General features: G+C 33.9%; 1 protein-coding gene across 1 annotated transcript in view; it reads right to left on the bottom strand.

Moving 5' to 3' along the window:
- Nin (blastoderm-specific gene 25D) overlaps positions 1-17,879 on the bottom strand; it is a 74,190-nt gene that overhangs the window by 38,030 nt on the left and 18,281 nt on the right. Inside the window, exon 5 of the mRNA XM_072532255.1 lies at positions 7,878-8,040. Coding sequence (XP_072388356.1) covers positions 7,878-8,040 — 163 coding nt within the window. The remainder of the gene's footprint in view (positions 1-7,877; positions 8,041-17,879) is intronic.

Here is a 17,879-nt window from a genome sequence, read left to right as displayed (position 1 = left end):
TTGTTTATTAGCAATCCAATACCGCCTGTTCTGCCCGTTGATGTGCCTCGGTAGTAGAATGTGTGTTTCTGACGCTAATTCCAATAGCTTTCCCTCTTACTTCGCTGATTCTTATGACGTCCTATTTTATATTTTCTGTCTATTTTTCCAGTTTTACAAGTCTGGATTGATTTGATAGCGAGCGGCAGTTATATGTCGCTATATAAATCGTTGTTGTTTTATTTGGGTAGCGGTTTAGACTCTGCAGATTCTTAGCACCCTCTGCCCTCCTGGCTTTCGAAAGCTACCCATTTCAGGGCCATTTGGGCCTACGGAGTAGGCTTGTTAGGGGTTGTGAGAGGTTGTGTTTCCAGTACACAGAATAGAAAAAATTGTGAGCTGGGTGTTTTTGAATAAGACCATCAAAGAATGTGTAAGATGCTTCAGACTCAACTTCCATCCATCTAGATCTATCCATTATGGTTCTAAGTTTTTTAAAGGTTAAATATCTTGATTGTCTGAATTGATCTGAGTTGAACGAATGTTGGAGACTGAAACACCAAAACATATTATGAGGCAAACACCAGTAGGAAGAAGGTCAAAGGGAAGACCCAAACTTAGATACATGGAACAAGTGGAACAAGATCTGAAAACACTTAAGATTACCAACTGAAAAAACAAAGCAAGGAACAGAACAGAATGGCGGAAAATCCTAGAACAAGCCAGGACCCAGAAAGGGTTGTCGAGCTACTGATGATGATGATGATCTTGATTGTCTGTTACTTTTGTGGGCAGCTTTTGTGTACAGTGTTATTTGTACGTAGCAGGCAGTTAGGATTCTTAATATTGTTATAAAGGCAGCATATCTTAGTGTGATTTGTTGTCTTCTTATAAATAAAGGTGGACTAATGTAAAAGGCACCCAGCAAAAGTCTCAAAGATGTGCTTTGGATAGCGTCTAATACCTTAAGCACTTTTTTACTAGCAGTTGAAGTGATTGATATAATTATAACATAGTAGTTTTATCAGCTCCCTAATTTCCGCAAGAAAGTATTTTAAAGCGCCTTCTTTTTGGCGGACTTCATAAGGCCATTTTTTTAATAGCATCTGTACATTTCAAGTGACTGTAGCACATCAATCCTAGAAAGTCTGTTGAATTTACTTGTTTTGTATATATACTATTTAGAATTAAGGTAGGTTTGCTGTTACTTTTTACTGGAAAAGCAAAACCACTTTTTTGGGACCATATTTACAATTTGTAAAGAATTGACTGCAGGATTTTTAAAGCAAAAGCGATATTATAACTTCTAGTGTAAACTATTAGATCGTCAGCATATAAATTTGCTTTTAATGGTATCTCTATTCCTTCTATAATATTATTGATTGCTAATAAGAAATGTAGGGCTAAAGCAAAAAGTAATATTCAAGAGTTAGGTTATGTTGTAATTGTTTTGAATTTTTGTGTAACACTGACTAATTTTCCAACCGAAAGAAGGCTTATACCAAGATCTTGACACAGAAAGACAGACACAGAAAAAAATCACGATATTTTCTATGTCACTTTATTTTGTCAACTTCTTCTTCTTCTTCAGGTACCATCTCCGCTACGGAGGTTAGCAACCATCATAGCTATTTTAATTTTTGAGGCAGTAGCTCTAAAAAGTTGTTTTGAGCTGCATCCAAACCATTCTCTCAGGTTCTTGAGCCATGACATTCGTCTTCTTCCGATGCTTCTTCTGCCATCTATCTTTCCTTGCATTATGAGTCGCAGAATGCCATACTTCTCGCCCCGCATCACATGTCCGAGATACTGTAGCTTTCTTTCTTTTCTCAACAATAATATAGAAATATTTTAAGGTAAATAATTCTTTTTTATGCTTAAATAAATCAAATTACAAATAATCACTGAGGATTCAAATATGATTGTAATCTCAAAACATCCTTTGAACAACTACCCTGCATTGAATCCAAAAAAAGGAGAACTTAAACGATGAATTAACTGCTTCGAAAATCACTATTCATAGTTAAACCTACGAAACAATCGTTATTTTGTTACTGCTAAACAAAAAATAGTTATTTCCATCTCTATCAATCGGTGACATTTATACCTTTAGATTGGATAAGTAAAGTAGAATATGTAAGTGTGGTATAACGATATTGCCCTAAAATTTTTGTTAGATTTATAGTACTTTCAATGTCGCGCTAATTTGTTTAAGGTCAATTGCACTTCACCACTATTAATATTCAACTTTATTTAACGAGGACTTGTCGAATGCAACGAATAAGTAATGAACACTGTGAAATACTTCGAACATTCGGTTTTTTATGTATTGAGCAACGGTATTTACCATATTATTTGCATTAGATACTTCAAAAGATCTGCTACTTACCACACACTTCTTTAACACTTGAGGCTTTTCTAAAACTACCGCATTCCAATAGTCTATACCGCCGTCTTTTTCTGAACATGGGAAACGAACTAACACAACCAAGAATTCTTCGTGAGTTGGTCATCATTTATATTTCACTCAATGTAACACGGGTATTTTAATTCTAATGGTAAATCAGTTACAGATTCCTACACTACCATTAAAAAATAATTAAAAAGAAACAATACAAGTGTTTAAATTTATTCTAACAAATGGTTAAGATGGAAATGGGACCAGCCTTTATTAATGCTACTGATCTTTGATTTTCGGTAACCGAGGCTTATTGGGTATTTTAGCACTGTAAAATTTTCACAAGTGTAATGTCGCTGGCCTTACGACTTAACCCCCATCCTTGGAGGATCGAAGACAAACAACCCGAAGAACAAGCGGGATTTAGGACCGGACGCTCCACTATGGATAATATTTTCACATTAAAAATTTCAATGGAAAAACGAGTGCAGAGAAATAGAGAAACTCATATAGCTTTAATAGATTTGGAAAAAGCATATGGCAGTGTACCGATCTCCCAACTATGGATAGGAATGGGTAACTTGAAAATAAACCCAATTCTTATTAACGCGACTCAAAAATATTACGAACAAAACTTTGCAAGAATTAAAATGGGACAAGAAATCACCTCTCCTTTTCAAACAACAAAGGGACTAAGACAATGCTGCTGTCTGTCACCCACCTTATTTAAAATCTATTTAGACAGATCCTTAGTGAAATGGGTAAAAAAATGTAGAAACATGGGAATAACGGTGGAAGAAAACAAGCTATATACACTTTTCTTTGCGGATGACCAAGTAGTAATTGCTGAAGACATCTACGATCTTAGCTATATGGTAAGAAAACTGCAAGAAGAATATGAGGTGGCAGGTCTAAACATGAATTTGACAAAATGTGAATATCTCTCAGTCGGAAAAAAAGGAAATATGTGACCTAGTCTTGGAAGACGACGAAATCAAAGGCGTGCAATCCTGCAAATATTTGGGGGTCATTTTCAACAAGAAGGGAAATAGCGCAGATGGAATCAGGGAAAGAATAAACAAGGGCAGAGCAGCGACCCGTGCCTTAAACTCTCTTCTCTGACAAAAAACAATTCGACGAGAAACCAAAAAACACATTTACGGTAGTATAGTCCAAAGTATTACACTTTACGGCTCGGAAGTATGGGATGTCACCAAAGCTAATAGAAACAAACTTATGACGACAAAAATGGATTATCTGAGACGAAGCTGCGGTATATCGAAACCGAAGAGAGTTAGAAACGAGCAAATAAGAAACGATGAAAATGAAAATGGAGCGAAATATCAATGATGACATAGAAAGAAAACAATTAATCTGGTTCGGACATGTTAAAAGAATGCCAGAGTACAGATGGCCTAGAAGAGTACTGGAATGGATCCCTCCTGAAAGAAAAATGAGAGGACGACCACGGAGAAGTTGGCGCAACGATATTGATGAAGCAATGGCGGCAAGAGACTTAGAAGAGGCAACTGCATATGACAGAAAAAGATGGAAATTGGGGGCGGAGAAGCGGCGAAAGCCGTAATAAATCCGTTATTATATATATATATATATATATATATATATATATATATATATATATATATATATATATATATATATATATATATATATATATATTTGATTTTCAGAAGGTATTCGATAGAGTTCAACATCAAAAACTTGTAGAACTACTAAGAGAAGAATGTTGACAGTCGTCATTGGAAAGAGCGATGAGAATTATCCTAAATAGCATCGAACTAGAACAAGTCAACAAGTTTATATAATTAGGAGTAGCACCATACCACAAAGAAATAAAAACATGAATTGAGCAAGTCAGAAACACGTACACCAAATGGACGCAAATTATCTGCAACTGAAAACTATACTTAGACGTCCGAATTAGAGTTATTAAATGATAGGTGTGGTATGTCCTTCACAAGCAGGATTAAACATCATAAATAGAGAGCTAGCATTAATGTCAAGGATTAAGAAAAGAAAGATCTCGTACCTAAACCACAAAATAAGAAATGACAAGTATGTCATAGCATCGCAACATCAGACCTGGATCGGCTAGAATGTTCAACAATTAGTAAGAGCGACTTAGAATACGGAAGATTTAGATGTAGTGATAGCAAATCCAATTGACCACGTCCTAATCTCAAAAAGATTTCGACCACAGACCGTATCGCGCTGCGAATTCTAACCCAGATCACTATTTTGTAGGGGCAAAACTGCGGCAGAAAATCGCGACAGTAACAAAAGGGACAAGTAGTCGAACTAAAAAATGGAATGTTGAAGGATTCAAAAACCCAACAAAGAAAAAAGAATACCAAAATGTTCTCCAAATAAAACTTACTGGAGCCAGAGAAGAAGATACTGCAGAGGAAAAATGGAGACAATTAAAAACAATAATAACGGAATCTGTAGAGAAAACTGTCGTAAAAGCAAAGAGAGAAAGAAATGCGGAATGGTATGACGATGAATGTAGAACAGCAGTAGAGGAAAAAGGGGGGAAAACTTGGAGGAAAACCTAAACGGAGACAATAAGAAAGAACAAAATCAGACAACATATTGAGAATTATAGTAGAACTATGTATAATATAAGTGTAATATATGTATATATATATATATATATATATATATATATATATATATATATAAATATATATATATATATATATATATATATAAATATATATATATATATATATATATATATATATATATATATATATATATATACAGGGTGTTTCAAAAAAAGGTAACCCCGTCTCTAGGGTAGGTAAAAATCTGAAAAATAATTGGGGTTTGCTTAGTAAAAAATGTTTGTAACGCCATCCGTTTTCAAGATACAGGGCGTTGAAGAAAAAAAAAATTTACGCATTTTTTACGATTTTGCCGAAACTGGCAACATTGTAATGAAATTTTATACGAATATGTTTTGGAAGCTGATACATCCCATGAATTTGTTTTTATATCTGATTCTCATAGAGGGCGCTAGTTACACGGATCGTATCAAGTATTAGTCAATATAACTTTTTTAAGAGTATAATTATTAATCAAAATTTCAAGTAAACTTAATCATTCAATCTGACATTTATTGATTGTTATGACGATAAATCAACAATAATTAGAGTTTTGAAACCTTGTTATTTGTAAAATAAAATCAAAATGTACTCAAATGTTGAATACACTGACATGTTATTAACCTTAGGCGAATGTTTAGGATGTTCTAGTGCAGCTGTGACACGTTATGCAGAAAAGTTTCCTAGAAGAAACTTACCAAGTAAAAAAAAATTTAGAGCCGTTGAACGACGTTGTCGAGAAACCGGGAATGTGAGACCAAATAAAATAAATTCTGGTAGACCAAGAACAACAAGAACAATTAATAAAGAAAATAATATTTTAAATTTACTTGATCAAGATCCAACAGTTAGCGTATGGAATATAGCAAGACAAACAAATACTTCTTCAAGTACTTGGCGGATACTGAAAGAACAGCAATTACATCCTTATCATAACAGACAAGTCCAAGAGCTCTTGCCAGATGATTTACCGGTTAGAGTGGATTTTTGTGAAACATTGCAACAAAGGACAGCCCACAATCCAAATTTTTTAAAATGCATTCTTTTTACGGACGAGGCTACCTTTACGCGACAAGGTATGTTTAACTCCCATAATGCACACTACTGATGTGATGAGAATCCACGAGTCAAAAGGGTATTACATTACCAACACTCATTTAAAGTTATTGTTTGGGCAGCAACTTTAGGTAACAAATTAATAGGTTATCATATTCTACCTGGAAATTTAAATGGTGATATGTATCTTGATTTTTTAAACAATTCCTTATTCGAAATATCAGAAGATTTAACGCTAAACGAGCGAAGATCTTTATTTTTTATGCACGATGGAGCTCCACCACACTTTGATAGAAGGTGTCGTAATTGGTTGAATAATCATTTTCCGAATCGATGGATTGGTAGAGGTGCAGAAACTCCGATTCATTGGCCTCCTCGGTCATGCTATTTTAACCCTTTGGACTACGCAGTTTGGTCGTATATTAAGGAAAAAGTATATGCTACAGAGGTAAATTTACGCCAAGAATTGGAAGAAAGAAATCAAGGTCAATTTAATGACATCATAGCTGATCCCCTACCGTTTAGAAGGTTAATGGAATCTTTAGAAAAAAGAATAGACTTGTGTATTCGCGAAAACGGAGGGCATTTTGAACACTTACTGTAATTGAATTTTATTTTATGTTCTTAGTCATTAATTTAATTTTCTTCTTGTGAGTTTTGTTTAATTACTAACTATTTTATATCAGCATCAATTATTACTTCATAATTTTCAAATCAAAATATTCCGAAAACGGTACACAGTATCGAGTTTTACCAAGAGTACCTTTTTCGTGTAAAATTGAATGATGTTTAAGTTTACTTGAAATTTTGATTAATAATTTATACTCTTAAAAAAGTTATATTGACCAATACTTAGTACGATCCGTCTAATTCATTCAAAAAACAAATTCATGGGATGTATCAGCTTCCAAAACATATGCGTATACAATTTCATTACAATGTTGCCAGTAGTTTCGGCAAAATCGTAAAAAATGCGTAAATTTTTTTTCTTCGACGCCCTGTATCTTGAAAACGGATGGCGTTACAAAAATTTTTTACTAAGCAAACCCCAATTATTTTTCATGTTTTTTACCTACCCTAGAGACGGGGTTACCTTTTTTTGAAACACCCTGTATATATATACATATATATATATATATATATATATATATATATATATATATATATATATATATATATATATATATATATGTATGTATGTATCCATATATTTAGTGGCTTGTAAGATGTACATCCAGATAGCACTGATGATGGAATAGTTATTCCGAAAACGTTCTGTGATATATCCCGATAGGGTTTTTATTATTACACCTTTTATAAAGGAATTTTTAAATAAACTTTCTGTGGTACTTGGTATACGGCCAACTACAGGAATTTAGTGTCCTTGTGGAATTAAAAAAGAGCGTGATTGATAAATACAGACCTGAATAAAACTTGAATACCTGGACTACAAAAAATAATACTTAAGCTAAAGAATGTACTAAATCGACCAGCTTTTATCACACACAACACACTCGTACTAATAACAACACTTAACGAAATAAAATAAATAAGTAGAATACGAGTATATCCTGCTTACTGAGTTATAACATTTACTTAAATAATAGATAGAGAGAAAGTACTAAAATTTCATTCAGTATTTCCTGTTTCGTAAAAATTTAAATTTCAAATGAACACAAAAATAATTCAAAAGTATATTTTCACACACCGACAATTTACACTAGGTATATATCACTTCAAGCATTCACCAACAAATAAATATCAAGCGACTATCACCTTTTACATCAAGTAAATTATAACAACGACCATCGACTTACCTATTCCGAACAAGAGATTATCCTTAGATGGAGAGTAGTCACTCCTACGCTTCGCGCCTAGTCCGACACCTTCGCAGATTATGGATATGTTCTCCTCCATCGATTGGTCGAGCGTGTTGACGGTCGTCGGTGTACTAGACACTTTCATCCTCATGCTCGCCATCTGAAAAAAAAAATCAGTTGGTGAGACAATGCGATTTATATTAAGCTGAGAACTTGAATATAAATAACTTATATAATATAAAGAGGATTTGACATTAATCGAGCCTTTGATAGATGGCGATACGCAATAATGGATTACTCCCGATTTTGACACTGTCAAAATTTTAAACAAAAACAATTTGTTTGTGTTTTAACATTCTTTGAAAAGAAGCAACATTTGTGCTGCTTATTATTAACAATTATTTTCACCTACGTTATATTACAGATATACTCCATTCGCTTAGCTCGGGTATATTTTGACAGATTCATTGTCGGAAACCTACAACACAACAATTCCTACTTCTCAGTATTAATAGCTCAAGTATCCTACTATTGCAGACTTCTTCCTTTAAAAAAAGAAGAATTATTCTAAATAGTGGAAGTGTATACTAAACCCATCAAATTTTGGGTAGTACATATTTAAAAAATATATTTTAGTTGTTATAATTTAACATAACTATTTATTATATGGTGCAGATAAATAAATATTGATTGTCGGTAATTTGCAAAGTTCTATTTTATTTACTATTTAGTTTGCTTACTATTAACATTGGCTATGAGTACGTGTGCTTGGTTTTATAGTAATTTCCAACCACTTTTATGTCCAGTTGCACCAACAAATAAACGATTGATTTTTTGATTTGGATTGCCCGTTTATTTTAGAATATGTTGCACCAACCATTACTCGATTGGAACCGACTGTTTTTGATCTGTCAAAAGTAACCAACCGATTTTCTACGGTTATTTAAAAAATCGACTGTTTTTAACCTCACTTTTACACTGTTTATATTATTAAAGTGTTTTTAGCAAAGATTTTGTTTAAAGTATTATAGATTATAATTAAAAAAAAAAAATGGATTTATCATCATCGTCGTCGTCGAGTTCATCTTCTGACGATTTGGAAGATATAATGCATATGTTACCAAATATAAGATATGTATATAATATAAGATTATGATAGATAAACGTCTATATTCTTTGGTTCAATGTTCCCTACAAAACTTTCTTTGTTGACAATCTTTTTGACAGATTACACTCCGATTCGAATGAAATAATCAAAATAATCTGTACTCATGCAATGTTGCCACGTATAAATTGTCGGTTTGTAAACCAATAGTTTTTTAGAATGGTGCAACTCGTTTGAAAAATAACCATTGATCGTTGATTTAAATCGTCGAATTGACGGTTAGCAAATCAGTTGATTTACAGTCTGTTGGTGCAACTGGGCATTAGTCTGTCAAAAAGTAACTAACTTCGCAAAAAAATAATTACTAAATTCACTAGACAGTTCGGACTGGCAATAGCGAACCGAGTATACTAGTTAATGTTATATTATTGTAACATTGTTCTTTATACTAATTTTTGTTTCCTCTTAAAAAACTTGAATATTCAAACAAAATAAACTATCTTCGCTCTCATGCATTGTTATTCTTTTCCCTTTACACTATGAAAAGTTATAGTACATAGTCGTGGCTACATAAATACTATATAGAAATATTTCGCCGTGCGCATAATTAGGAATTACAGTTTTCGCTATTACTCATCGAAAAGTATTTTTTTCGCTAAGTAAGTTTTTCAGCAATAAGTTTTTGTTGGCACATACAAAAATATAATTTCACTGGCATTCGTCAAGGGGAAATTCTTTTTGCTCGTGCTTTATTAAGGATAATAGTTTTCCCTGGTATACAATTACAGTAAGAAGAAGTAAGCGGAAGGATGATGGCAACTTTTTGTAATGCAAATGGTACTATTTCTATTGATTACTTAAAAAACGGTACAGCAATAACTCCTAGTCACGAGCGATATTGGACCGTTTAGACATCGATTTAAAGAAAAAAAAAAAGACTAATTTGTCTCTCAAAACGTTTTATTCGATAAGACAACGCACTCGCTCACAAGCTACTTTAAAATATAAATTTTTGAAAAAAATTCAGTAGAGCAATGGACCCAAAATTATGGCCAGTAGGTTCCTAAGAGCGATGAGGGACTTCCACAACCTATATGGAACGGGAAGTTCTTCAATCTTATGAACGCGTTTCTTGCCATTTCTATTCTAGATCTGATTTCTTTTGTTTGATCTCCATCTCCGGTTAGCCACGTTCCTAAATATTTATATGTTGTTACTCTTTCGATCTTTGTATTATTGATGATCAGGTTATCTACATTTTCTGGTTTTTTTAAAAATATCAATGATTTCGTTTTCTTGAGATTCATTTGCAGTACGTACCTTTCACACGCATTGTATACATGTTGTATTATGTACTGTAGATCTTCCATGTCACTTGCAAATATGACTGTATCGTCCGCATATCTAATATTATTAATGCTATTTCCGTTGACCAAAATACCTTCCCAATACATGCCAAATATAAACAAGTGATAAATATTTGCCAAATACACGAGTAGTGGAAGTCTGCCTTTACTAAATGAAGAACAATGTTTAACCAAAACATCAATAGAATGCAGCAGGCACTGGTTACCAATACCGAAAGAAGAAGTCAGCAATAATAATATACGGGTTGACGCTCAAAGACATATCGGCCTCAGAGTCAATTCCAACGGGGCAGATCTCCACAAGGATGGGCACGAAAAAGCTTCTTAACAAGCAGTACACTAAGGCAGTACATGTAACAGATGACCGCTACCAATGGAGAAATATCATTGATCAGACTATCCAAGCTGCTGAAGTTCAATGATGATGATGAATGGAAATAAGAATGAGCACAGGTGAAAAAGCTGGTGATGTCAGAACTGGCTAGCATGTTGTTAGAATTATAATGTAGTTCTCCTAGTTTTTGGTCGAAATGTTGTGAGTTTTTTATAAATGTTGTATTGTGTGTTAAGGGCTGGGCTGTATTATGTCTAGGAGGAACAGTTTTCTGTTGCTATTTTTTGGTAGTCTGTCATTATTCCTTAAATTTGTGTAGTTTTTTATATATTCTGTTTTCCAGTGATTTAGTTGAATCCATTTTTAGTTTTGTGTATAGTTTATTTGTGACCAATTTTTAGATTTCATACTCGTATTGACTTTTGTCCATAATTACAATTGCTTTGACCTTGTGAGCTGGTAATATTATTCATCATACATCTTCATTTAGAGCTTTGATAGATTTGAGTTCCTCTTTACTAATTTTTGTTAAAGATTGTTTAATTTGTTTATTCATATGCAATGTGTTATTCTATTCAAGTCAGAATTTGATATTTTATAATTTTTTTTATTTATTTATTTATTGCTAATTTACAATCTACTTCAATACAGTAATAAGTAAATATGATGTATGTTCTTGGCTTGTGGCAGGTGTCGTCCATTGACGACTCTCTGGAATTTACCTAGCAGCTAGATCTTCTGGCCAAAGTCTTTTTAGACGTCTGTCAACCAGTGGGGGGTTGAATAATTCGTCTATGAGATGGTTTGGATGGTCTGCGCTGCGATTCATGTATCTTCTGGAGTGGTCGGCAATCACATCATTGATGAAGGGGATGTTGAGGTCTGCATGAAGGGTTTGGTTTGACATATACCATGGGGCTTTAGCTAACATACGAATAGTTTTTGACTGGAATGTCTGTAGTATTTTGGTGTTGGATGGTTTGCTACAGCCCCACAGCTCAATTCCGTATGTCCACACTGGTTTGAGTATTGTTTTATAGATGGTCAGTTTGTTTTCTAATGAAAGTTGCGATCTTCTGTTGATTAGCCAGCTCATATTTTTAACTTTTAGGTCGAGGTGTCGTCGTTTGATTGCAATATGTGATTTCCAAGTAAGTTTTTCGTCTAGATGAAGGCCCAGGTACTTTACTTCTGTTTTTATAGGTATAGGTGAATTATTTAGGTGTAGTTGTGGACATGTAATTCTTCGATTTGTGAAATTTACTTGACAAGACTTGTTTATGTTGACGTTTATTTTCCAGCATTTAAGCCAGTCTTCTAGTTCATTGGGATGATTTTGCAATTTGTTAAATGCTAATATTTCGTTGATGTCTGATGCTAGTATACCAGTGTCATCCGCAAATGTTGCCATTAGTGTATTTTCGCTAATAGGAATATCAGCAGTGAAGATTTGATAAAGGAATGGGCCAAGTACACTGCCTTGAGGTACTCCGGATTTTATTTGGTGGTAGTTGGATAGAGCACCTTCGAATTTAACTTGGAAGTATCTGTCGGACAAGTATGATTTAAGGAGGACGTAGATTTGGTCAGTTAGCTGAGCTTTTATTTTAAAGAGAAGACCCTCGTGCCACACTCTATCAAATGCTTGCTGTATATCAAGGAATACTGATAGACAGATTTGTTTCCCTTCTAGGCTCTCTTTTATTTTGTTGACTAATCTATGGCACTGTTGTATGGTTGAGTGATTTGACCGAAAACCAAACTGATGATCTGGGATAAGGTTTTCTATAGGTATTATTGTTTCTATTCTGTTAAGGATTAACCTTTCGAAGACTTTTGATAAAGTCGGAAGGAGACTTATTGGTATGTACGAACTGGCTTCAGTTAGATGTTTACCAGGTTTAGGTATCATTATAATTTGTGCATACTTCCATTGCACTGGAAAATAGCATAGTCTCAGGAGGCTATTAAAAATAATGGTTATTAAGACGACACCTTTTCTTGGGAGTTTTTTTAAGATTTCGCCAGTTATAAGGTCAAATCCTGGAGCTTTATGAGGGTTAAGCAGGTTGATTTCGTTACGGACTTCGTTTGGTGAGAAGTATTTTAGTGGTAATGATAGCTGACAGGGTGCATTAAGGAAGTCTCTAATTTTCCCGTCGTTAATATCGTTGGCCTGTGGGGTGGAGAAGACGGTTGATAGATTTTCTGCAAATCTGTTGGATTTTTCTATATCTGAACGAGCCCAGGTTCCGTCATTTTTCCGAATTGGTGATTTCATTACTACCGGCCTTTTGAATTTCTTTGTGGCTTTCCAAAGAGAGTTGTCGTCAAGAGAAAGGTTTGTGACATATCTTTCAAAAGATTCGTTTTTGGCTGTTTGGATAGCGGAATGAAGTCTGTGTGTGAGCCTGTTTAGATTTGTTTTATCTATCGCGTTTCTTGTTCTTTGCCATTTGCGACGGGCTCTTCTTCTTTCTTCTACTAGTGTTCTAGTGTGGAGGGGTATACTATACCTTTCATCAATGGTTTTTTCCTTTTCAGGAGTAGCTTTCCAAGCGGCTTGTTGTATTTGTTCCGTTAGATATTTTACAGCTTCTTTAATATCGTTTTTGTGTTTGAGTCGAATGTCGAGAGATATTTTTTCATTGATTTCTTCTTTGAATTGAACCCAATTCGTGTTACTGGAACATAGCCTTGGTGCAAGAGTTTTCCAAATTATATTGGTACTTAAAGTAATCAAGATGGGACTGTGGTCTGAATGTAGATCAAAACTGGGGGTAATGTCGCTGTGTATTTCAGGTATTCCCTTAGTTATAGCAAAGTCTAGCAGATCAGGAATTTTGTTATCAGTGGGCCAGTATGTGGGGGTACCAGTTGTTAGGTATTTCAGGTTATTATCTTGTATGATCTTTAATAGATTTCTGCCTTTTGGAGATATCAGTCTTGCTCCCCAGGTTGTATGTTTTGCATTCCAGTCCCCTGCCACTAGGAAATGTGAGTCCAAGTTGTTCAAAAAACTCTCTGTATTCCTCCAGATTGATGGTATGGCGTGGTGGGCTGTAGATAGAAGCTATTGTTAATGGGAAGGTGAGCGCTTGTACTTTTATGATAGTACTCTGAATTTTGTTGGTGATATATGGAGCAAGTTCGTAGTGTTTTATAGCTGTACGGATTATTACAACTGAACCAGCATGGGCTGTTCCATCTGGATGGTTTGCGTAATAGACAGAGTAGTGTGGAATTTTTATAAAAGACCTCTCAGTTGTGTGACTCTCAAATATAAGTAGGATGTCTATTTTGTTTAATTTTAGAAATAGTATAATTTCTTGCACATGGTTTGTTAGACCATTTGCGTTCCACTCTGCTATTCTAAGTGAGTTAGCCATTACGACGTTCTATTTATCACTGTTGTAAGCATGATTAGTATCATGCTGTTTTGGTTTATCAATTGTGCAAACATATTTTTAAATTCGTTGAGGAATTCTGTAAGTTTATTTGAAAGGTCTGAATTATTGTTGTTGTCTTGTGAAAAAGTATTAGTTGCTGCAACTTGAGCATATGTTACATGTGATTGGCGTATGTGGTGAGCATTATTGTTATTATTATTTAGGCTTGCAACTCTAGGTATAGGAATGCTGCTTGTTATATTTTTGTTTTTCGAATTTACTAGGTCTTTATATATAGCACATCCTTTATAGTTTGCTGGATGATTGCCATTACATAAGGCACATGTTGCTGGTGTGTCGCGTGCTTTTTTGCAGATTTTTGTATCATGTGATCCACCGCATTTAACACAGGCGAATGGCCTCAGGCAGTAACTTTTGAGTGCCCGTATTTTTGACACCTTGTTCATTGTACTATTGTATTTTTTATTCTAGGTGGTTCTACTGTTATTATGCAGTTTCGTAGAACTTGCAGGTTAAATATGTTTTTGTTGTTTTCATTTGGCTCTATATCGACAAAGAATAAGGGTAATGGTTCTTTGGTAACTCTATGTCTAACATTAATTATGTTGCGAACTTTAAAACCCTTATTATTTAATTCATGCGAGATATCTCCTGTGGGTGTTGAATGATGTAATCCTCTTATGACAACTCTATAGGCCCTCTCTTGTTTCGGTTGGTAAGTGTGATGTACAATGTTTTCTTTTCTAAGGTGCTGTATGAGTCTCCTGTAGGTGTCTGAGTTTGTAGGGTTAATTTTTACTGTATTATTTGAAATGGTTTTGGTGTAATAAAGGTTTGCTATCATAGCACTATAGTCAGTAACTCCATAAATATAGATTGGTGGCGGTGAGGGATCTTTTTTGGTTATATTTGTGTTTGGTGTATTTAATAAATTGTCTGTTTGTTCATCTAGATTTTCTTTTGAGAGGGAATCAAATCTGTTTTGTGTTTGGATTTGGTTGGGAATTTCTGAAGTTTTTTGTCTTTTCACCCTTTTTCTCTTATTGCCAACTTCTTGCCAAGGATGTTTATTTTCGTTTTCTGTTTCGTTAAGTTCTACGTCGCTATCGCTATCCGTGTAGTTATTAATGTTTTGTGATGATGAGAGTGAGCATTGAGGGTTTGTGGATACTGTTGTGTATTGGGACTGAATAGGGTTTTGAGTGTTATGAATATTTTGTGCAGTTGATTGACTAGGAAATTGTACTTGGTTTGGTATAGCTATTTGGGTTGGAATAGGTATTTGGTTTAGGCATGACATTTGATTTGTTGTCTGGTTAGATGGTGTTTGATTAAAATACAAAAATGGTACTTGCAGATTTACTGCTGTTTCATACACATCTCCTCTCGTATATTAACAAGCACAACATTACAGAAAAGTCTCAATTTGGTTTCCGTGAAGGTATAAGTGTGCAAGATGCACTACTAGCGCTGTGCAATAATATTTTATGAACTTTGATAAAATAGTAAAGGGTAATAAAGTTATCTGTTTGTTTTTTGACTTAGCACGAGCTTTTGAAACTGTAAATCATCCAATACTGCTGGAAAAACTTTATCGTAGTGGTGTTAGAGGAACTGCGTTAAAATGGATCCACACCTTTTTATCGGAAAGGTTTCAAAAAATTAAGGTCAATGTGAATGGGTGTATAATATTTTCTTCAGAAGAAAGTGTCCTCTCCGGAGTTCCACAGGGAAGTATCATTAGCCCTCTTTTATTTTTGGTTTTCGTCAATGATTTAAATCAACTGATAAACGATAGCTCAACATGTTTGGTTCGGAATCCATTAGATAATTTTTCTGATGCAATAAATGTTCGAGTAGAAAACATGGAACGTCAATCAGGCTGTTATGTCACTCAATTTGCTGACGATACCACAGTTGCGCTAAATTCCAATAATTTTTTTCATGTAGTACAAAAAGCAAACTGTTTTGCAAAAAGTATGACTCATTACTGTTTAAATAATGCCCTAATCCTAAATGGATCAAAGACCAATATGGTAACCTTCTCACCTTCTACTATGCAGATGAGTCCATTAGTAAAACTTGACAATGGGTCAGTGGTAAATAGCCACTCTACTAAGTTGTTAGGTGTTTACCCGGATTCTAATTTGTCTTGGAGCTCTCACGTTGATTATGTAGTGGGAAGATTGCATCGAGCAAAAGACAAAAGAGGGAATGTAAAGGTAGTGGGGGCAAAAATATTGTTAGACAGCAAGTGCCATCTTGAGAGGCCACATTAAACAAGGAAAGAGAGGCTCTTTCCTTGTTTAAGAAATCAAATTTAGTTGGGTTATGTTATTGCTGATGTTATTGTTTGTCCCAACTGTCACATGAAAGATTATTTGTATTTGTATTGAAGTTTTTTAACAATTATTTCACATTTTAGACTATTATTGTTATTATTTAATTAAAACTTTATTGTGTTCTAGTGTTAAAAAATGTATTTTAAGTGTAATATGTATTAATATTATGTAATATTAATATTATGTAATATAACAAATAAATAGATAAATTAAAACCCCTACACCACTGTATGATTATTGTGAAGTGTCATGAAATTTAAATTTGGCGGATTCGCATTTCCGGATATGTCCGCCATCAGAGGCCACTTTTTTGGTCTCCTTTTCATAACGATTAGATTCCCTCTTTTGTCTTTTTGCTCGATGGAAGATTGTCTGTGCACTGTTATGTTCTATGGCAACTTAGGAATTTTTTCTTCCTAGATCTCTTAAAACTTTACTATTTTGCTCATGTACAGTCAATTTTGCAATACTGCTTAGTTTGTTGGGGAAATTGCTCGCGAATTAATGAGGTGCTTGTTCTTCATAAAAAAATTATTCATACAATGACGTTTAGAAGGCGCTTGGATTCCTGTAGACCAGTTTTTAAACAATTAAATATTTTAACTGTAATTTCGCTGTATATTTTTAGTTGTGTTGTTTATGTAGTCACATAGATGCAATTTTATTAACAGAAATGATGTTTCCTTAATGAGTGGCTACAATTTTCGTCACAGAAATGATTTGGCGACCCCTGTTCGTCACTTGACCGTTGTGGGCAAGGGTCCTTACCCAACATGCGTTTGTTTGTATAATAAATTACCTAATTATGTTAAAGATTCAAATATTTATGTATTTAAGAGAACAGTTAAGGACTTACTTCTGGTAAACAGTTTTTATTCGTTAGAGGAATACTTGCAGGCATCTTTTTAACAATTTGTATGTTTTTGTGTATAATTTATATGTATTTATGTTAACTGCTTTTATGTACTTATAGTTTTTACTTATTTATAGCTTGTATTTGACGCATTTCAATACTTGTAAAAGTCAAATGAAATAAAGAATATTGATTGATTGATTGATCTATGTCTGCTTTCTAGATTATAACAAGGCATTCGGTACAGTGAAACAAAATCCCTTAATAAAACTACTGAAAACAAAGAAAATCGACACACGGGATATAAGAATAATATATAATCTGTATTATGCACAAGAAGCTGTCATAAGAATAAATAACTTAAAAACTAATAAAATAAAAATCAAAAGAGGTATTAGGGCTGTGTCTTGTCACCATCACTGTTTAATGCACACTCAGAGGAAATATTCAAATAAGCATTAGAAGATGAAGTAGCAGGCATAAAAATAAATGGCCTACCCATACGTGAAATAAGATATGCTGATGACACAATATTAATAGCAGAAAATATTACAGATCTATAAAGAATTTTAGATAAGGTTGTTGCAG

This window comes from Diabrotica undecimpunctata, chromosome 5 (genome assembly GCF_040954645.1).
Source record: "Diabrotica undecimpunctata isolate CICGRU chromosome 5, icDiaUnde3, whole genome shotgun sequence".
NCBI classification, from domain to species: Eukaryota; Metazoa; Arthropoda; class Insecta; order Coleoptera; family Chrysomelidae; genus Diabrotica; species Diabrotica undecimpunctata.
The sequence above is the reverse complement of the archived record's forward strand: the minus strand, read 5'-3'. Positions and strand labels throughout refer to the sequence as shown.